Genomic DNA, 23,055 nt, shown 5'->3' on the forward strand with positions numbered 1-23,055 from the left:
TGTCTTAGAAACCTCCGTGTGTGTGCGCGTGTATATATAAATAAATAAATAGACCTAAAAAGTGACCGAAATAGCTAAAAAAATCAAAAGCCATTTACGAGAGAGATGAGGGGTGGGGCAAAGGGGGGTGTCTGCCGGCAAGGTGAGACTTTATTCAATACATGAATTACCCAGGACCACCTTGTTCCTTGTGTCCATGTCACAGTCACATCCGTCAGCCAGAGGAGCGCCATGGCCATAACAAAGGGAGCCAGAGGGAGGGGTAGACTGGCAGTATATCAGCAGTTCTATTTCGCTTTCAGACCAATCAACACCTCCTTGTTGTCGCAGGTTGTTAGCATGTCTCCTCGGCGGCTGCGTGGGCCGCCAGGCCCGATCGGCTCCCTCCCCTGTCAGCAGGACGGCTTTTGTCAAAATGTGTAATCGGCAGTGTTGATCCCATTCTATTTTCGAAGGACGCGTCAACAGGTTTAAAACGCTCGCCGCATATGCCACCTTTTTTTCGATTCAATATTTATGAACCCGGAAACACTGGCAGTTGTTTAAAATCGCCCCTCCCCAAGCCTGTTCCACCCCTCCTCTCAGCCATTCCCCCCAGTCGTCCCGCGACAAGAAAGTTGACCCATGTCACCTTGACAGCACACACTCCCTTCAAAACCCAGCTGCGGCCCAAAAATAGGCTGTCTTTTTTCCTTTTTTATTTGGGGCGTCCACTTGGAAGCTATTGCCTTTTGCCAGTGCCTCTGTTCCATGCCGAAACAGGAGGGGGGGGTTGACAACCCAATGGCTGTACTCAAGAGTTTTGACAGGTGATTTCATTGAAGTGTAATCGAGTATCGGCTTGGCATGTTCAATGAACAAGGCAATGATCTTAGCCTCCCCCATCACACACACAAGTTGCCATAACGTTGAAGACTCAACGGCAACATGCAGTATCTTCTGGGAACTACATTTGGTTTTCCAAAAGCATCAGTACAGGAAGTTCAAATGTTCCTAGAATAAAACGTTCTTTAAAAATGGTACTTATAAATTAGTACAATATAATTCAGGGATTGGGAATGAGGGTGACCTTGATTTACAGTCTTACTTAGCAAGACTGACAAAAAACAAAAAATGTGAATTCTATGTATCAATGTGTGTGCATGCATGTGTGAGAATCACAGTTGGAAGCTGAAGCACACAGCAATGCTTATCTAATTGGATATGTGTATTAGAATGTCCGTGGTCACAGGGCCATTATGGGGCATGAAATAACAAGCAGCTGTGTGTGGAGAGACAATGTGTGTGCGCGCGAATGTGTGTGTGAGGGGGGTGTAGGTCTGCAGGGAGGTTTATTAACACAGTCCATCAAGGCAGTCTGGGATTCGCACTGGGACGCCCAAGGCTTAAGATGTGAGCGCCACACAAGCAAGACACTGCCTCCTCGCAATACTAATATCGGCCCTTATTTTCGACAACAATAAAATCCCATTCCACCAACCCCCCCAACACCCAATAGCAGGGCCGCTTCCACAGCTAGTCGAGTGTGCAGTTTGATTTCTCCAGCTTTGCTGTCCTACTGAGGAGATTATCCTGGCCACTGACAGTCAGTGGTCCACTGCTTTATTTCTGACTTTCCAATGTACCCTTCCAGTAAACAACCTTGTGTCCACCGTTAACCAATTGAATGCAATATTTCACATTGTCTGTCAAAGGTGTTCAGGGTTGAGCCCCTATATTTGTCCATGCTATGACTAACAAAACAGGCTTTTACAACCAGGCATGCCCTACAGCAGACCGACTCACTCAGAATGAAGAGGAAACCACTAATAGGGACTATGATTTATGTACGCTCCACACAACAGAACCCCCTGACAAGACCAGCCAGAAGCTGTAAGCTAAATGTAGACACTGTAAACTAAATGAAATTAGCTAAATATCTAGCCCACATAATCCACAGCATTTGAATGGGGTAAATATTAATCTAGAAGATTGAGGTGACGTACTATATAGACCTATCATTTTAATCTATACATGAGAAAGTCTCAACACACTGTATGTGAACTAGACTAGAGCACAGATCCCGTTTTGCCAGGCACCCCTGAGATTTATTGGGATTGTCATGAGCCAGGGGTCATTCCAGCCACCCAACAGAAATGCAAATAACATCACGCTGAAAAGTGACCTGCTATAGAATGACTCATTAAAAAGGTAAAAATGCTGTCCGTGAGGCGCCAACAATACACGGGGCAGAAACCGCCGCCACACAAACACAATTCTGAGCCTCGTCTAAAACGGTTTCAGCCTTGTGTCGGACTATACATAGCGACACGCTCACTTACACATTGAAAGCGAACACTTGGCACCTCCAAAAATTGTCAATACCGGGTCATATTGTCAATCTGCAAAATGCTGTCCGCCCCATCAAAGTGTCACCACATGCGCTCCCGGGTTGTTTTTAGAGCAGACCTCCAGTGTGGACGGGTGCAGGAGGCAGAGGTGTTGAAATGTCCCAAACCCCACCTTAATACCCCCTGCTTTAATAATGTTCTCAGCTCCCAGTGTGGAGTCATTAAAGCAACATTGAACTTAAAACCTATTACCTCCAGGCTGAACAAAGACAGGGGAGGTCCTGTTGGAGATCTAGCCCACACCGAGCCAATTACCACCTCATAAGAATATGCTTAACAGAACATTAAAACCCAATCCAGGTAGCAGACTGGAAAACACTAAATCCTCGGCATTGGTTCACGGCTGACAAACACACATTAGGTGGGCCTAGACCCGAATTAAACTGATCGACTCCAGACTCCGTGAAACACAGCTAAACCTAGAGGAATTAAGAGGACCCTATAGGTTAAACCTAGAGGAATTAAGAGGACCCTATAGGTTAAACCTAGAGGAATTAAGAGGACCCTATAGGTTTGCTTAGACATTAACTGTAGGCTAGACCCCATGACACTTAATGTTATCTTTACCTGAATATCTACTGCCATTATGTCATCTTATTTGTCCCTCTTAGGACATAATACCTGAAGTGGGTAGAAACAGCTTAGAGGGTTAAAATAATTTATCTTGGTGAAAATCTATTTCTAGCCAGAGCAATGTTTGTCTCAGGTCACCATTAATGCAGGTGGCAAAAAGTAACTAGCCAGCCATGTTTCCTTATTATAGACTGCACCTTTCAAAACAAAAGCTGTGCATCAAAGTACATTTATTGCCTTTGCCCATCAATGAGCTACATAAGATTGATTTACTCGCACCAAACAGGTTCTACGGTAAATTGGTAGTTATTGATCGATGTCGGCTATTCGATGACGAGAACATATTTGTTATTCACTTCCTTAGTGAGTTATTTTGAAGCACAGAGAACTTGACATGACAAGTCAATGACAAGTGTTCTGATGCAAACTTTCAGGAAGCAATGCTCTACCAGAGAGGAAGAGGTGAAGTGAGAGGTTCCACTCTCACCAAAATCGGACAAAAATAAGTCCGAAGCGTTTCTATGGGATTATTTTGGACTCAAGCTTGTCACCGGCCTTCCCGCCTTGGGGACAACGACATCCATTTTTAGGACGGAGACAAGCATCTCGTCATTATATACAGATCCCTGGCTCGACTCCTCTCCTCTTGCTTAACCTTGCTGGCAGAAGGCCAAACAGAGTACTCCTGTCCCCCTCTTTTTTGGGTCTGTTGTTTTGCTCCCGTCTTGTCCTCTGTTCCTGTCAGCACATCCGGATCCTTCACGCCACCCTCACCCATACACCCCAGCCGATGCGCACCCCCCCAGGCAAATATGATTAATGGCCCTTTGGTGGGACTCTCCATCCACTCAGCACATTGTTGAGGCTCTGAAACAGGACAACAGTTGCCTAAGCCCTGCCTGTCAGTCCCCGGTTAGAGCACTGTTAACTGGCCAGATTTACAGCTACTAACCAGCACTAGGTGGCAGCCTGTCTATGGAGAGAACCCCGATTAATCATGGCCATTTGATGGGCGCTTTAACGACGATGGACCAAAAGGCCTAAAGCACCCACAATGGACCACATCCCGGCGAACACTGCTCTGCTGGTCATAGTCAGCTTGCTTACAGGGTCTAAAGATAAAATAGCCCATATTACTTTTGTACTGTATTGAAGCCTCAAGGTTTCAACTTCCTATGACCTATTGTGAAAGTTGTCCAACATTTTGCCATTACTTTGGGTTAATAGTGAACCCGATAAACTTCCCCAAGCACCCAATAATGAAAGCTTGAGTACTGTTCCTAAAAAAGTTTAACCCTATGCCCATTCCACCCGGACTGGGGCATTAACCCTACGAGGGTGCTAAGCGTCCCACCTTTCCCATGGACGGGGACAGATGAAAGGTTGGGAGAAGTAGCGGACAGGACACCATCTCTCTGTAATGGAAACCAGGGTCTCAAGTTTTTGGCGCAATGGAAAGGAAGCCTCGCTCCTCAGGGGACAGCAGTTGTAAATTCCTCACAGGGTCAAACACTTGCTGTACTTCAGCACTGGGCCCACACAAATGTTTCCTTCTGACATTCACAGTCAAAGAGTAAAATGTTCCCCTTACCTTTAAGTCCCCGGTATAGCACAGGGGTTAATGAGAATCCACATCCTCTCAAGGGATGGGGTAAGCAAATATAGGCCACTTTACAGAATTAATTTCAATAGCACACAACCGGTATTCAAAATGCCTACACTGAAGAAGACTAGTGGATTGGGTGTTATAAATAGGTAAAATATCAAACGTCAGGAAAATGACCAGGCTATTAAAATGGCTCTGACAACACTATCCTTAGTGATTATTGTCTTTTTGACTGAGCAATAAAAATAACTTCAAAGCTGGGACTGAGAATAAAACCCTCCCTCATCACAATCTCAGTGGTAAGCCCACAGCGTACTGGGGAAATGGAATGAAGTTCACACGGGCAATTCCACTGGGCAAAATGCTTTCATATGTAAACATATTTGCATAAGTGACTGAGCGATATGAATTATGGCTCTTCTTCTTACTTGGCATTTGCTAACTGCATTCTGGCGGTTCAATTGAGTATGATATATGTGCGGATATCAGGTGGCGGAGGAGCGCAGAGGACCCAAAGGGCACAGTCGGTTCCCACGTGCACAGGCTACGGCCCTCAGAGGCCTGGCCACGGCTGCCTGAGCACAGCTGTGTGGCCAAGACGGCACACACGAACACACTTGACCTTGAACTACGAGTGTGTGCTTGTTCCTACTTATTGATGGACGAGACTGTACAATGAGTGTTTCCCTGTATGAATTTAACAGCGGTGCTGAATGAATACGGAAATTAATTTAGCGCCAGGCTTCAGCTTTCAGTATAAACTTCCAATGACTAACACCAGACAAAATATGTAGAAAAGATGATTGACCTAATTATTTTTCAATAATATCATCTTTGAGAACTAGCAAGCACCAAAATTAAATCTAGACATTCAGGGAGAATGGAACAATTCTAAGAACCATGAATTTAGGATAATTTTGGGCATGGTTGGATTACTGACCGGTCACGCCGGCTACATGCCCACGGCCCTGATTTGTTATAATGTTTGAGCATAAGAACACAGAATTGGCCAAATGTCCAAATGTGTAGAACTTCAGGAAATGTACTTTCACACTGCAACATTCTCTCAGCTCCATAGAAAAATGCATAAAATAAAAGGAAATTAGCTGAAAAACAGCTCATTTCTCTCTGCCGCCAATTCCGGACCGATTTAAGGTGAGCCTAACTCCCCACGCGCAACCCGTTGACACTGCTGCAACAACAACAAAAAACGAAAGGAAACACTGATTGAGGTACATGTGTGGGATCGTATGCATTTCATGGATAAAGTAAAACACATACATGACTGTTAATCCTTCAATAATGAACTATAGGAATAAAATAGCATTACAAAACAACTAACCTGGGGACCTGGATAGTAGCCTAAGACACTAAAAACATTTTTTTTTAAATATATCAGTATACACTTCAACTACCATTAAAAGGGATGAAATCATGAACATAATGTGTTTGAGACTAAAATGACGATTAAAATGTGCTCTCTTGCCTAATTTTGCCACTCCTAACAAAATTGTCACTGCATTGTCCTTTGCTCATGGGACAGCGAGGTAATTACCGAAAAGGTCAGTCTGCGAGTGATCAAATCATCGCTACGGCATTCACTCTACGCTTCCACTATCAACCACTGGTGCCTTGCTGGTGATTCCAGTCCATTAGAGGTGTGCCTGTGAATTTCGTTAGTGTTTGGAAAAAAGGGAAAGAGCTGTCAGTCAAAGGCCGGTCTGGCTTTGGATCTTGTGGGTGTTGAAATCTCTAAACCTGTATTTGTATGAATAAAAATGAGGAGATTTAGACCGACTGCTCTCTCTGAAGACTTGTCAAAAATCTGACCTTCGCTGTAAAGGAAAAGGGAGATGAAAAAATGAGAAGATTTAAAGATTTAGAAAGCTGAGGCTGGGAATGACTTGTGCATAACAAAATCTAGAAAATAAGATAAGACGGGGGGGGATACGTGTGAATGAATGTGTTCACCCTGCTCTTTTCTTTCCTACCTCTCAGAGGTATAGTCGACCACTGTACAACCAATATAAATCCACAGAATTATTCAACAGGGGATTGAGACAGATTTGTCTGTTTGATGTTAAACACGGATCCTTTATAGAACACTTCCCTGCCAATGTCACGGGAGAGATCTGATTCAATCTACACATCAAAACAATGCTTTTGCCTTTTGGGATGTTGTAAAACATCCACTGCCTGTGGCTTCAATTAGAAAATATGGACAGCTCATCTTAATAGGCATTACCAAATATGTCACAGTGACAATTTGTCACTATTAGTTGCTTGTTTGTAATTCCAGTGTAGTGCCGGGATTACCCAATACAAGTCCTCATGGTTATCCTTGTCATCACTGGTCCACTTACTTACCCAGAAGTTCAATGATTAGTGGACAGCACTGGCAAACCATAGCTACATCTCATAGGCATTAAGGCAGACAAGATCCCAAACCAGGCTTGGAGAGAATATAGAACATTCCAATTTAACATGTAAATATGATCTACAATGACCGCTGGAGACATAAAATGTCATACCCAAAACAGTCAATGACAACACAAAATTGCATTTGGTTGCGGTACTAACAGTTGACTGAAACTGCTGGCTTTTTAAAATTTTAAATTACACACATAAAATGAATGACATTTTGAATAGTAAGCCGGGAGAGTTTGGCTAAATAAAGAGTCCTTACTGAGATACTCAAGTACAAATAATTCCCCTCCTTGAAACTGTAGAGTCAAAAAGTCATGCTGTGTTTCATTCATTTTTTGAAAACATATCCTATGAGGCAAAGGGGGAAAGTCTACCCTTTCATTGTTTGCAAACAAGCAGTTCAAGTCTAAAGACGCAGATGCAGATCCTAAATCTGTGGAAAGCACTAAATTATATGGGTTGAATGAGCTTAGTGATGGAAGATTAAGCATTTGGAGCAATCCAAAACATCCCATCCAAAGAGGAGATATTGGGCCTACTTCCCCTAGGGAAGAGAGGGGTGGTGTGAGAAGGTGGGGTGGAGGCATGGCAAATGCTTCACCACTGGCCCAGGCTCCATAACTGTGTTCTCTTTGTTTGAAATAAAGAGAAACCCTCCTTCCAGAAGTTGTAGGAAACTTTTTTTTTTCCAGAAAGAGAGACAACACTTCCTTTCCCAGAACAATTTATCTCTCTGCTTGACAAGACTCCCTGCTATATTTACCCAACTAAAATTGCAGATGATATACTTCCAGCTGCACTGTGCCATGGCACATGGCCCTGCCAATCACGCTGGCAGAACAGAGGAAGGAGAACAGAACCTTTAACGGGGAGAAAGTGGCTGAGAAACCTTTCGGGACTAATCCACATTTCCTTCGCTGGTTGCTTTTGTTGTTAGAGGAGCTAAGATACACAGTGTGAATGGAATTACTGGGCTTTCATTAAGCAGACAGCTGGACCACTGCAGCCTCAGAGCACCACTACACAGCCCACCCAGAAGAATTCACACAGAAACAAAAACACATTGATCAGTCAGTCAAACACAGAGTTGGGCTTTGGCCTGGTTATTTGATGTGCTTTTTCCAGGCTTTCATCTCGCACCAGGACAGGTGCATACCGTGTAAGAGAGCCAAATACGCACGAGATTGGGGGTTAAGGAGGCAATAACATCTCTTAACCCCCCTACTGTTTGTCCATTGGAAATGTCATGTCAAAACACATTAGAACCACAAAACAAGATGGAAAAACAAATACTGTACAATTAAGTCAGTCTGCTCAAACGGAAGTCACAACATGGGATAACAAAAAAATATTCAACCATTACAATAATATTCCAGCATTGTCAGAAGTTTCCCAATATTTTTCAAAGAATGGCAACTTGGGCTGAACTTGTTCTGTAAACTAATCTAACTGGCAACCAAGAGACTACAGCATCTACCTCTGTCGAATCAAAGTAGCTAAACATAATATAACAACACTTGCCAATGCTAGCTGTGGAACACTAACAAGGCCTTTGGTGTTCTTGGGGGGGGTGAAAAAGCGTGGCGGATTCCTCCCAGGCCTCTGTCGCAGCCGTGCCTGTCCATCTCGAGGCAGTGGCATTCCCTTGAGGAAGCAATATGCCTGGAGGGGGCTGAGACCGTGGCCGCAGGCTCCATGTGTTCTGTCTCTCCACTAGCTGCTACTGCTGCTGCGGCTGGGGCTGTGGAGCTGCCAGGACTCCCATTGCAAAGGCATGACGACACAAAGGCTTGACCGCAGAGTTGGCTCACCGGAGACCATCAGCTAGCACCACTCCATTAAATCCACACAACACAGCCACTCCAAATGATCAATCATTACAGATGTTGATAGAGAGACAGAATGGGGGTCAGGGGTTCTAATGGGGTTGTTGCATGTGAACCCTATATGGCACTAGAGATACCCGTTTAATAGAGATGCCATAGACTAGTTATCATAAACGTTTGAATAACTTGAAAGCAACTTGCCATCCCATACTCTACTGACCGACTGATCAGTAGAGTAGGGAAAACAAAATCCCTGGTGGAAACAAGTGAACTCAGGACAGCCAAAATCTTTATGTCTAGCATTTACAAACTATAGCCCCAAGATGAGAAATATGAGCCAAGCCATACATACACCACTCACAGTCTAAGCTGATTGCTTGAACACATAGCCATGAATATCTATGAGAAGGGCAATACAAACACCTGTGAAGATACAATCTCTTGTAGACCATCTAGAATGGCACATCGAAAAGATGACTTCATATAACATTTTGCATCCTTCTCCCAACATTTGTAAAACAAATATGAAAATTGTAATATGTTCCTACTCAACTTACCTTGTAAAATAAGGGTTAAAAACTTGCTTGCTTTTTTGATAAATCAGGAGATCAACACTTGAATTTGATGTGAACTTACACTACAGTAACGTAGTAGGCAAAATAAGTTAAATGTAAAGATTCTGACCAGAAAACAAATTGGCTGAAGTTAGCATTCAGTAATTCTGCTCTGAAACCACACACCGTCTTCAGAAAGTAATCACAGCCCTTGACTTGTTCCACATTTTGTTGTGTTACAGCCTACATTTTACATGTATTACATTTAGATTGTGTCACTGACCTACACACAATACCCCATAATGTCAGTGGAATTATGTTTTTACATTATTCTTTTTTTAAGTTAATAAAAAATGGAAAGCTGAAATGTCTTCTTGAGTCAATAAATATACAACCCCTTTGTCATGGCAAGCCTATGCCCTCCGTATAATTTTTTTATGGCAAGCCTATAGAAGTTCAGCAGTAAAAAATGTGCTTAACAAGTCACATAAGGTACATGGACTCACTTTGTGCAATAGTGTTTAACATGATTTTTGAATTACTACCTCATATATGTACCCCACACATACAGATAATTGTAAGGTCTCTCAATCAAACAGTGAATTTCAAACACAGATTCAACCAAAGACCAAGGAGGTTTTCTAATGCCTCGCAAAGGGCACCTACAGGTTAAAAAAATAAGCCGACATTGAATGTCAGTTTGAGCATGGTGAAGTTATTACACTTTGGATGGTGTATTAATACATCCAGTCACTACAAATATACAGGCGCCCGGAGTTCTTCCTAACTCAGTTGCCAGAGAGGAAGGAAACCGCTCAGGGATTTCACCATGAGGCCAATGGTGACTTTAAAACAGTTGCAGAGTTGTGGCTGTGATAAGAGCAAAGTGAGGATGGATCAACAACATTATAGTTACTCCACAATACTAACCTAATTGACAGAGTGAAAAGAAGGAAGCCTGTGCAGAATAAAAAAATACTCCAAAACATGCATCCTGTTTGTAATAAGGCACTAAAGTAAAACTGCATAAAATGTGTCAAAGAAAACAACTTTGTGTCCAAAATACAAAGATTTGTGTTTGGGGCAAATCCAACAACACAAACTGTGTACCACTCTTCATATTTTCAAGTATGGTGGTGGCTGCATCATGTTATGGGTAGAGGTCGACCGATTATGATTTTTCAACGCCGATAGGGATTATTGGAAAAAGCCAAAAAAAGCCGATAACGATTAAGTCGGACGATTAAAAATATATATATATATATATGTAATAATGACAATTACAACAATACTGAATGAACACTTATTTTAACTTAATATAATACATCAATAAAAATCAATTTAGCCTCAAATAAATAATGAAATATGTTCAATTGGGTTTAAATAATGCAAAAACTAAGTGTTGGAGAAGAAAGTAAAAGTGCAATATGTGTTATGTAAGAAAGCTAACGTTTCAGTTCCTTGCTCAGAACATGAGAACATATGAAAGCTGGTGGTTCCTTTTAACATGAGTCTTCAATATTCCCAGGTGAGAAGTTTTAGGTTGTAATTATTATAGGAATTATAGGACTATTTCTCTCTATGCCATTTGTATTTCATTAACCTTTGACTATTGGATGTTCTTATAGGCACTTTAGTATTGCCAGTGTAACAGTATATCTTCCGTCCCTCTCCTCGCTCCTCCCTGGGCTCGAACCAGCAACACAACGACAACAGCCACCATCGAAGCAGCGTTACCCATGCAGAGCAATGGGAACAACTATTAGAAGGCTCAGAGCGAGTGACGTTTGAAACGCTATTAGCGCGCTAACTAGCTAGCCATTTCACTTCAGTTACACCAGCCTCATCTCAGGAGTTGATAGGCTTGAAGTCATAAACAGCGCAATGCTTGACGCACAATGAAGAGCTGCTGGCAAAACGCATGAAAGTGCTGTTTGAATGAATGTTTACAAGCCTGCTTCTGCCTACCACCGCTCAGTCAGATACTTAGATACTTGTATGCTCAGTCAGATTATATGCAACGCAGGACACGCTAGTAGGTAACTAGTGATTTTGATTGATTGCTTTTTATAAGATAAGTTTAATGCTAGCTAGAAACTTACCTTGGCTTACTGCATTTGTGTATCAGGCAGTCTCCTTGTGGAGTGCAACGAGAAAGAGGCAGGTTGTTATTGCGTTGGACTAGTTAACTAAGGTTGCAAGATTGAATCCCCCGATCTGACAAGGTGAAAATCTGTCGTTCTGCCCCTGAACGAGGCAGTTAACCCACCATTCCTGGGCCGTCATTGAAAATAAGAATGTGTTCTTAACAGACATGCCTAGTTAAATCAAGTTTTTTCTTTTTTCTTTTTTAAAATAGGCAAATCGTCACCCAAAAATACCGATTTCCGATTGAAAACTTGAAATCGCCCCTAATTAAATCGGCCATTCAGATTAATCGGTCGACCTCTAAGTTATGGGTATGCTTGTCATCGGCAAGGACGTTTTTTAAGGAAATAGAATAGAGCCAAGCACAGGCAAAATCCTAGAGGAAAACTTGAGACAAATTCACCTTTCAACAGGAAAATAACCTAAAACAAGACCAAATATGCACTGGAGATGCTTACCAAGACAAAACTGAAATGCTCCTGAGTGGCCTAGTCACAGTTTTGACAAATCAGCTTGAAAATCTATGTCAAGCCTTGAAAATGGCTAGCAATGATCAACAACAAAAGAATAATGTGCAAATATTGTACAATTCAGGTGTGCAAAGCTCTTAGATACTTACCCAGAAAGACTCACAGCTGTAATCACAGCCAAATGTGATTCTAACATGTATTGACTTAGGGGTGTAAATACTTACGGAAATTAGATATTTTATTTGCAACAAATTTGCACACAAAAAAACGTAAACATGTTTTCGCTTTGTCATTATGGGATATTGTGTGTAGATGGGTGAGAAAAACAATTTAGCCAATTTTGTTATCAGGCTGTAACAATAATATGTGGCATAAGTCAAGGGGTGTGAATACTTTCTGAAGGCACTGTAGGAGACCAACCTAGTGTATGTGAAACAACTAAACCTCTTTTGCTCAGCAAACTATATGAAATTTAAAACTGTCATATGCATCATGTTGGCAACCATTCTGCAAAGAATGCAAAGTGACATCATGGAACGTGTTGCCAACATGCAGGATAGTTTTGCAAACTCAGTAGGTCTATAAAAGGTTTATTCCACCAGTATATTATAGATCAAGATGGGCAGGATACGATGGCACAGATAAGTGCACTGCTGAGGAAGCCTCAAGAAAATGTCCACGTCGAATGGACACCTACGGGAAAGCACAAGCGAGGCAGGCCAAATATGTGGCGATGGACAGGGGTGGCTGAACTGGAAGAGATGCACAAACTGTGGCCCAAGAGACTCCAGTGGAATATTGTTGCGGAATTATATCCAACCCGGAATAAGAGGACTAAATAAGTATAAAGAATAGAACATTCTTATGTCTGAGTACAAGGAGAATATTGCCCTGCAGAGGAAATATAGTTGATAGAAGTAGTACATATCAAGAACAAAGTATTGTCACAACCAAAACCGATCAAGGAATTCTTGACAAGAATATTAAGACATGCAGGGAAATCAAATAGATACAGTATATTATATATTTTTTTTTACTGAATTGCATGTTGTTATAAGAGCTCCGAGGTAACAGTGTCTTGAAAGCGTTGTGCATCGCCTCATAGTTGCACACATCTTCCCGTCTTTGTGCAGAGGAGAACACTTGCACAACTTAGCTTAACATTTACCTTCGCCGTCTCGTTCATAATGAGGAATTTGGATAAAAGATTAGCAAACAGTGATATCGTTTCAATGGGACTTCTTAAAATTATTAAGCTGAGTAGTCCCCGCAGTAAGACATTGGGAGAGATAATATTGACAAACGTGAAAGGCCAGCCTATTTCTCTGTGGAAATCTGCTGCACACCTGATTAAATATGCGTTTACTCTTCAGGCTGGAGAAGGTACTTTGTGAGAACAATCTGAATGTGTTTAGCCCCAAGGTCCCGACTGGCTGAGGTTTATCCATGTAACGTATTGGCGAAGGGAAAATTGAAACTGAAAATTTGGCTTTTGTTTTAAGCTTATCCGCTTCCATGGGCAAAGACAATTATCGTCATTCTCGTATATTGAATAATTGTTATAAACTTTCACGTGTTATCATATCCTCTGTATCTCTGTATAATATGCTGTTAGGGAGGAAATGGTGACCTCATGGGTCAACTATACAGAGAAGAGGGCTAGTCAGGAATTAGTAAAGGAGACTTCACTACAGATATCTGCCTATGGCATGACAATTTTCCCAAAATAAAACAACACTTATGTGATGTGTTGTGCTTGTCATTATGACGTAATTACCTTTTATATTGTTGAGAGTCTCCTTCAGGTGGCTGAAGCTGTTAAGCAATGGATCTTGTTCTTCATCCTGTACAAAGGTAAAACAATAAACAATATTGGCATCAACTAAAATTAATGAGAGGACTTTGAACCTCAAAAGTGAAACTATTCAAATGCTGCAGATTTGATTCAAATGAAAACACTGCCTACAATTTTAATACAATGGCTGTCTTCTACTCAGAGTATGTTCATATGTATAGAGCTACGGTATAGTTTTTTTTAATGAAGATTAGGCCTGAACACTACACAAACACATCCATGACAGCATTATGAAAACACAATTCCCCCCCCCCCCCCCCCCCCATCTATCTTTTAACTTATTAATCGTTCTTCCTTTTGTACCAAGTCTGTCACATTACTTCCTGGAGCAGGTAATTCCTCAAATTAAAACTAAACTGTTGTCTTATGTCAAACTAAGCCTAGATTGGTAAATAGCAGTGTTACTCCATTTTTCTTCACCAAGACAAATTAACTTACCAAAGGAGTGTGGGTATTCCACCTTGAATTCCTCTTGATGGCACTTACAACTGTAATAATCTCCCCTTGGACAATGTATATATTCTTGTCGACCATCCTGATATCTGAGAAGACAAACTATAAATTATATCAATTTGCAGTAGGCCTACTTCTTACTCTAAAGCAATAAAATGAATTAATGTAAAATAGCTCGGTAGTCAAAGACCAGCCAGTCAATGCAACTGTCTACAATGAACTATTTGACCCTACAGCTAAATCAGCATAAAGCAGATGGTATCTCTGGACACCACCTCAAGATAAAAAAATTGGGCAAGCAGAACATTATCAGATTGACGTATGTTAATATTTGAGTAGCAGTTTCGACATGTACCTCAAAATGGTTGGATTAACCTTTAAGCCGGCCAGAGAAAGGTACTGTAGAAAAATAATACCCTGTCTTTGCAGGGAGATGTTATTGGTACAGGGGGGTGGGAGTGCTGAAATGCAAGCTTTGAATGATAGACTTAAGCCTTGTTCACACTGCAGGCCTTAACGCTCAGATCAGTTATTTTTCAAATTGGTTTTGGAATACTCACTGTCCAAAACAGCAAGTTACAAGTGACCACATCAGATGTGTGTGTTCAGACAGCAGTCATTTGCTGACATGGCTACGCTAGTTGTCATAGTAACAACTGGTTTGCGAGCAGTGGTGTAGGCTGATTGGTGGTGTTGCTCGTGCTTCCTATCACTCAGAAGTTCTATAGCAAGCTAAGCTGAGAACAATACCTGCCATAAACATTTCCCAGATGCTTTCAATGTTCAAAATTATAGGTTTAGGAAACATGTTAAATAAAGCCTCAAAGGATAAAATGACCCGACTTTCAAAATTAGTCCATTTTGGCTAGCTAGGTATAGCTGTTTAGAGTTCTAACACATTCACTAATTTGCTTGTAAACAATTAACAAGCTAGTTAACTACTACATGTCCTTGTCAAACTGTCAGAGTAGCTCCTAAGCAACACGATATGCCAAATAATAGTTTAAAACCACTTGATGGCAAATACATTAGATTTGACCATTCAGACAAATCGCATGGCCAGGAATCAGATTTGCATGTGGCTTGAAACATCCGATTACATGTGCTTTTTGGCTGTTCAGGCTGAAGGGAAAAAAAGGGCTTTATAAATACATTGATTGATTAAAGGCCAAGTTAAAAAGGCTGGTTGACAAATGGGATTAAGACCTCAAACAGTTTCACAGTACAATGTAAAGTTTCATACTTTTGTTTTATCAAATAAACAATGATGAATTATCAAATGTTTTTTCCGCTAGAATTTAAGAAATGAACAGTAGCTTTGCGCTCAACTTCCCAATGCTATGACCCTTGATTTCGCATAGTTTCATCTCCAAGTAGCCTAATTCCTAAAAAGCAGCCCTGCTTGAAACTGGTACTACCACATTTACTGTCTCTGTAGTCCTGACAAACTACACTTTATACCAGCAATATGCACAGGGCTTCATAATTTCGGTAAACTTAAGGGGTGGCTCTCCCATAGACACCAATGCAATAGCAGCTGGGTCTGGTCTACTTGTATATGAACCAAGAAACATTAGCCAGTGAGATGTCTCGCTTCCTCTTCCGTCTTAGCTGGAGTGACAGTATACAGTCATTGTGAGCAACGCACTTGTACCAGAAGTCCTGTTTTGATGGGACAGGAAGTGTAGTTTCATGAAACATCGGCACAAACTCAGCCAAACAAATGCACAGGAATAAAAGGGAGAGGCGTAGCAATTGAAAGGAAACCATTTCAATCAAACAAACAAAACCAGAAGTGAGGACGTGACGGTTGAACATGACCAATCAAATGAACGCAATTTAAAAGCTCTGCCATACCACTTCCTTGGGGGTGTTTTATACTGGCGGTCATTTTAAACCATGAACAACTCCTGGAATTTTTACTTGTCGCACCAAGCCTTGGAAATGGTTATGGATAACTTTATAAACGGTACTCGGAGTCTGCAATACTCTACACCCCAAGGCCACAACCTTCCGAATGCGATTCCGCAATAAAGGTAAGAAGCAGTCTTATTATTTGTCAACAAAGCAATCTAGCTAGATCACTAAGTTAAATTACTACAGCCAATAACTAATGTTACTAGCTAGTTAAACTTTGTAGTTAAAAGGATCATGTTACTTGGATTTTAGTTATAAGAGTAAGAAATTGCATGTTGCTGTTTTGACTAAAAACAAGCTAGCTAATGTTTATTTGTATATGTTGTAGGGGGTAATGTTAGCTGGAAAGCAATGTAAGCTAGCTAGCTACCAAAACAAAGTTGGCTACCCAACAGATAGCTAGCTAACCATGCCTAGTAAAATACAGCAAAGGAGAAAGCGGCTATTGACAGTTAATTTCTCTCATTAGCTCATGGGACCCTCGGGCCTGCCAGGAATCTCTTCGTGCGGGGGAACGACGCATCACCAAACGAGGGCATGGAATAGAGGTCGACCGATTAATCGGAATGGCCGATTAATTAGGGCCAATTTCAAGTTTTCATAACAATCGGAAATCGGTATTTTTGGGCGCCGATTTGTTTTTATACCTTTATTTAACTAGGCAAGTCAGTTAAGAACACATTCTTATTTTCAATGACGGCCTAGGAACGGTGGGTTAACTGCCTTGTTCAGGGGCAGAATGACATATTTTCACCTTGTCAGCTCGGGGGATCCAATCTTGCAACCTTACAGTTAACTAGTCCAACGCTCTAACCACCTGCCTCTCATTGCACTCTACGAGGAACCTGCCTGTTACGCAAATGCAGTAGAAGCCAAGGTAAATTACTAGCTAGCATTGAACTTATCTAATAAAAAACAACCAATCATAATCACTAGTTATAACTACACATGGTTGATGATATTTCTAGTTTATCTAGCATGTCCTGCGTTGCATATAATCGATGCAACGCTGGGGGATGATTTAACAAAAGCGCATTTGCGAAAAAAGCACAATCGTTGGACGACTGTACCTAACCATAAACACCAATGCCATAAAATCAATACACAGAAGTATATTTTTAAACCTGCATATTTAGCTAAAAGAAATCCAGATTAGCAGGCAATATTAACCAGGTGAAATTGTGTCATTTCTCTTGCGTTCATTGCACGCAGAGTCAGGGTATATGCAACAGTTTGGGCAGTCTGGCTCATTTTGAACTAATTTGCCAGAATTTTACATAATTATGACATAACATTGAAGGTTGTCATTGATAGAGCAGTCTGACTGAGCGATGGTAGGCAGCAGCAGGCTCTTAAGCATTCATTCAAACAGCACTTTCGTGCGTTTTGCCAGCAGCTCTTCACAAGCACAGCGCTGTTTATGACTTCAAGCATATCAGCCTAATGGCTGGTGTAACCGATGTGAAATGGCTAGCTAGTTAGCGGGGTGCGCGCTAATAGCGTTTCAAACGTCACTCACTCTGAGACTTGGAGTAGTTATTCCCCTTGTTCTGCAAGGGCCGCACGGCTTTTGTGGAGCGATGGGTAATGCTGCTTCGAGTGTGGCTGTTGTGGATGTGTTCCTGGTTCGAGCCCAGGTAGGGGTGATGAGAGGGACGGAAGCTATACTGTTACACTGGCAATACTATAGTGCCTATAAGAACATCAAATAGTCAAAGGTATATGAAATACAAATGGTAGAGAGAGAAATAGTGCTATAAATACTATATTAACTACAACCTAAAACCTCTTATGGAATATTGAAGTCTCATGTTAAAAGAAACCACCAACTTTCATATGTTCTCATGTTCTGAGCAAGGAACTGAAACGTTAGTAATATGTGCCATGTAAAAAAGCTTTCTCCTCCAACACTTTGTTTTTGCATTATGTAAACCAAATTGAACATGTTTCATTATTTATTTGAGGCTAAATTGATTTTATTGATGTTTTATATTAAGTTAAAATAAGTGTTAATTCAGTATTGTTGGAATTGTCATTATTTCAAATGTAATATTTTTTTTTATATATATTTTTTTTTTTATAAATCGGCCGATTAATCGGTATCGGCTTTTTTGGGCCTCCAATAATCGGTATCGGCGTTGAAAAATCATAATCGGTCGACCTCTAATTTTGATACATATAATCATTGCTAATACACCACACTGACTGAATTAGCAACCATTAGTGTATGTGTGACAATGGTGAGGTGTGAGGGTCAGGATAACTACATGGTATGTCTAGGGCTGGACATACTCCCCCGAGTGTTGTTTGAGCTTATTTTATTTTTACAGGGACAGTGCACATTAATCAACGTTTCAGTAAAAGTGCCGGTTCATTTTCAACCGCAGTCCCTGGGCAGGTTATTAAAAGCAATTACAATATAGACAATAGCAACCTAGGACAAGCAAGACGTAGCATACAGACAGAGCAACATAGAACAAAAAGCAGCAAAATAAAATTCATAAAAGCAACAAAGTGTTTCCACACCTCACAAGCTACAGAAAACAGATAACAAGGAAAGCGGCAACACACAGCTAGGGACCATGTTCACAAATCTGATTGACCTTTAGCCATGTCTTCAAGCATTTTGTAAAAGTGTGATATGTGGTCCAGTTATGTGTGTCTGATGGCAGTGTATTCCAGACACGGGAAGCTCTCACAGAGAAAACGGATTTACTAAAGGTGCTTTTCCTTAAGGGAACTATACAGTCACCTCTCATGGCAGACCTTGTGGATCTGCTGCCATATATTTGGGTTTTCTGTTTAACAAAAATACTGAGTGGAGGGGGAGCCAGGCCATTTAGGATCTTGAATACAAGACATGCGTCGGTGTATTGCACAAGAATTTCCCAGATCAGGAGCTCATGCTTTCTGAGGACGTAACAGTGATGATGGCTATTGGGCTTCCTATCAAGCACTTTGAGAGCCTGTTGTACAGCAAGCTTGGGCCCAACTAGTCAAGCAGTATGTTAAGTGGGGGAGTATTATAGATTTGAAGTACAGTTTTGCTACCTCTGTAGTCAAACAATTTCGTATAAATCGGAAATTAGCTAGGTTGAATTTGGTTATTTTAATTACCTTTTTCACACGCTTTTTAAAAGAGAGGTTGGAATCAAGTATGATGCCACGGTACTTAAAATCAGATACCACCTGGAGCTTCTCCCCTGACACACAGACATCTGGCTCAGTAGCAGCTGTTGCCCTCTTTGTGAAGAACATGCAGTTTTTTTCACATTGAGATGCAAACACGAGTCACTGAGCCACTTTGTAACCTGGACCATTACAGTAGTGAGTTCTTGTGCAGCTTGTTGGTTGCTCTTTGCATGCACATATATCACTGTATCATCTGCATACATTTGAACTTCAGACCCAGTACAGACAGAAGGCAGATCATTAATGTACAGGCTGAACAGGAGGGGCCCCAGTATTGATCCTTGGGGCACGCCGACATCATAGCTAAGAGTGGGCAACAGCTCATTGCTCACTCTGACACACTGAGTTCTGCCTTCAAGGTATGATTTCATCCATCTCAAGGCATCAGGGGGAAAGTTGAACTTGGACAATTTTGTGATGAGTGTCTCATACAGTATCAAGCCTTCCTTAGGTCCAGAAACACAGCCCCAACAACGCCCCCTTTGTCCATCATGGACTTCACATTTTCCAGAAGAAAGCAGTTGGCCGTATCTGTGGAGTGTTTAGCTCTGAAGCCAAACTGCATGGAGTGTAATGTGAAGGGGCTGTTGTTGAGGTGGGCAATCAGTTGTTCTGCTACACACTGTTCAACAATCTTTGACACCACAGGTAGTACTAATGGGCCTGTAGTTACTCACGTCAGCAGGGTCGCCTGATTTAAAGATGGCCGTTATTATGGCCGACTTCCATACACGTGGAAACACCCCAAGATCAATAGATGTGTTGGTGACCTTAGTAATGGGGCCAATGAGTGACTCTTTGTAGTTTTTAAGAAAGGTAGAGTCCAGCCCAAACACATCTTTGGCTTTAGAGTTCTTTAGTGAGCTAATCACCTTGTTCACCTTGGACTCAGAAACCTCCCTTATGATGAAGACGGGTTGAGCATAATTTACTAGCACTGAGCCCAAGAAACCAGTGGAGGGGTTCTGTGTCAGTATCCTGACAGAGTCAATAAAGTAGGAATTGAAGGCTATTGCTATTTCGACTGCATCCTGTTTTAGATAGAAATCATGGTGAATAACAGTCTTTTTGCAGTGTTACTATGGTCTTTCCCTGTTAACTTTTTTAGATTCTCCCAGATCAGTTTAGAATTTCCCTTTGCTTCACCAATTATGTTAATAAAAAAAGTTTGCCTTGGCCTGTCTGATTTCTTAACACCCCAAGGCTCCCCTTATTTAACAGTCCGTGGAGAAACCATCTTGAGTGTTCAGAGATAAAACACCTAACTTCTTCTTATTGGTAGGGAAGTGGCTAGAGAGTCTTCAGTCTTCTTCTCAACTGAAATAAGTTAGCTACTTGAAACTCCCCATGTTTTAGACTCGTTTATCAGTAACATCCGCGCGACTGACTACCTGTCATTTGACATCTATGCTACTGTGTCAACTGTGGACGGATTGATAACCTAACAGTAGCATCACTAACTACTCACCTAGCCTTGTAATTTACAGGCCTGGCATAGATACGATGATTAGGCTAGCCCAGCTAGTTAGCTGGCTGAGAAGTAATAAAGGCTTGCTTACATGTTGGGATTATCTTCATTTTAAACATGAGTTGCTGATTTACAACAGAATATTCCTAATGCTGCAGTGAATTTAGTTTTGATCACCAATCATGTGATGGGTGATACAATTTAGCTAGCTAGTGAAGTAGCTGACTTGGGTAATTGGCTCGACAGCAATGTTACAATCTAGCTAGCTAGCTAAATAACTAACCAGCTACATAGACAAGTGGCTTGAGAAATTGTATACAGCTATCGATATGCTTTATCTATTAGGTAGCTACCCAACGATAGTTTAATCTTTGGCCGTGAAATATCTAACATTAACTTGGTGAGACAACTAGCTAGCTAACGTTAGCTATCAAGTTACGTAGCTAGCTTGGCTCAGTCAAATTGGACAGGTCGGCTAGCTAGTTCTGCCGTAATTTACATTGTTGACGACACACAGTCGGGGTGAATCAATGACTATGTGAAATGAGCTTTTACTGGATTTATGACTCATCAACTAGCAAACTAACATTGCGCCAAACTGAACTGTGAAAATAGCCTACCTGTATGGTTGCAGTTCCAAGATGGAGTCTTGTACAATTTCAACTGATGATAGCTAACTTAGTTAGCTAGCAAGCTAACTGGCCAACAGTGATGACCAAAAATCAATTACAACATATAGGACAATTCAAATATTTTGACATACCAGTACGTGAGTCATATTAAAACCCACAACTATCGATTCATTCGGTAATTTGTTCCTAATATGGACAAATGTAACACATAAACCGGCTGTCAATCTGTTCTTGGTAAACACACTGACGTGGAAAACCTGGGTCTTCACAACCAAACATGCTGCACTGGGATGGTTTGACAACTCTAAGCCAATCGCCTGTTATGTTTGACAGCTCTCTAGGCCGACGAAATATAATTCCTATTGGAAAAAAATACCTTGAATCACTAGAAGACGGACGTGTTTTTACATTTATCATAACTAGCTACATAAACTTCTGTTGACTTATCCATAAGCTAATGAATCCAACTACTCTAGCGACATGAAATCAAGGAATCTAAATGGGCGGGACTAACCGTAAGCAAGGTTGATTGAGTGTTCGTGATGACGAAAGCATTATGGTCAGCATCCTTGGAAATGCAAAAGACTGCAGCACTTCATTTTTGTCATCTTCATCTTTGTAATCTGGTGTAAACAACAACACAAGCTGTCATTGCAGCCCATGTCCCCAATACCTATATATGGTTGGTTCATCTGTTGATACACATGTATGAAGGTTTTGGTTGATTGATTCTGTTGGTGGCCCAGTATGATGAAATTATCATACAAAATTATTTCTGGAGCCAATGTTTCCTTATGCATTTATGGCTGTGCTATTCTTTAGCATTAGAAAATGTAGGCACTAAAGTTATTCCATAATGATTAATGAATCAATAGATAGGCCTATTAACCGTGTAAGGAGGGACAACTTAATGTAAAAATATAAACATTTAAATGTAACGTTAGGCTACAGTGCAGCATAAACTGCATTTTGGTGGAAAATGAAAGCATTTATGTTTCTATGTGCAGTGTAAAGATATTGAAGGGTTTTCTATAACTAAATCAAAACCCTTATCTCGCTGAGTGATGTCAGTGGCCCGTTTCTAACCTGAAAGTATTACTTTCTGTTTAAAACATGCAGCAGCAACTCCTTACAATCAAAGCCCTCTATTTGCTCTTTTGCTAAGTGTTTGATCACCTGTGGGGTTTGTAATTGCAACATTTCATCTGCAAATAAATGCACGTCATAGACAGGGCAACCCCATTGAAGCAATAACAAGAGAGTTGAGCATACCACAAATGTCATGTATGTACAGGTGTATGACTGACATCTTTATGGATGTCAGTAATAGACCTGTACATACATGACATTTGTGGTATGCTCAACCAATAGGTTATATTTTGTACAAATTGTAGTGAACATCTGTCAGATTAGCACAAATAAACACCTGGAACCTTTTTAGATGATCGTATTTCATCAACAAAACAAAAATTGTTCAACCGTTTGCACATTGAAACAATGTGATAATGTATTCTCCAAACAGCAGAATCATGCTTCCATAATCA

The 23,055-nt window shown here is 41.0% G+C and overlaps 1 protein-coding gene across 8 annotated transcripts in view; it reads right to left on the reverse strand.

Annotated features, from left to right (window-relative positions):
* Window positions 1-21,792, reverse strand: part of LOC109889889 (Golgi-specific brefeldin A-resistance guanine nucleotide exchange factor 1) — a 79,410-nt gene extending 57,618 nt beyond the window's left edge. For 4 of the 8 annotated variants that reach the window (XM_020481677.2, XM_031823453.1, XM_020481676.2 and 1 more), the window contains exons 1-3: window positions 21,500-21,791; window positions 14,288-14,391; window positions 13,772-13,838 (exon numbers count right to left, since the gene is read on the reverse strand). In XM_020481677.2, coding sequence (XP_020337266.1) covers window positions 13,772-13,838; window positions 14,288-14,383 — 163 coding nt within the window. In that variant the 5' untranslated portion in view covers window positions 14,384-14,391; window positions 21,500-21,791. Of the gene's footprint in view, window positions 1-13,771; window positions 13,839-14,287; window positions 14,405-21,499 lie in introns of all 8 variants that reach the window. The other 4 variants (XM_020481675.2, XM_020481673.2, XM_031823452.1 and 1 more) reach the window with 3 other exon arrangements.
* Between the last annotated feature and the right edge of the window lie 1,263 nt (window positions 21,793-23,055).

The sequence above is a fragment of the Oncorhynchus kisutch genome, linkage group LG4 (assembly GCF_002021735.2).
Source record: "Oncorhynchus kisutch isolate 150728-3 linkage group LG4, Okis_V2, whole genome shotgun sequence".
In the NCBI taxonomy this organism is placed as follows: Eukaryota; Metazoa; Chordata; class Actinopteri; order Salmoniformes; family Salmonidae; genus Oncorhynchus; species Oncorhynchus kisutch.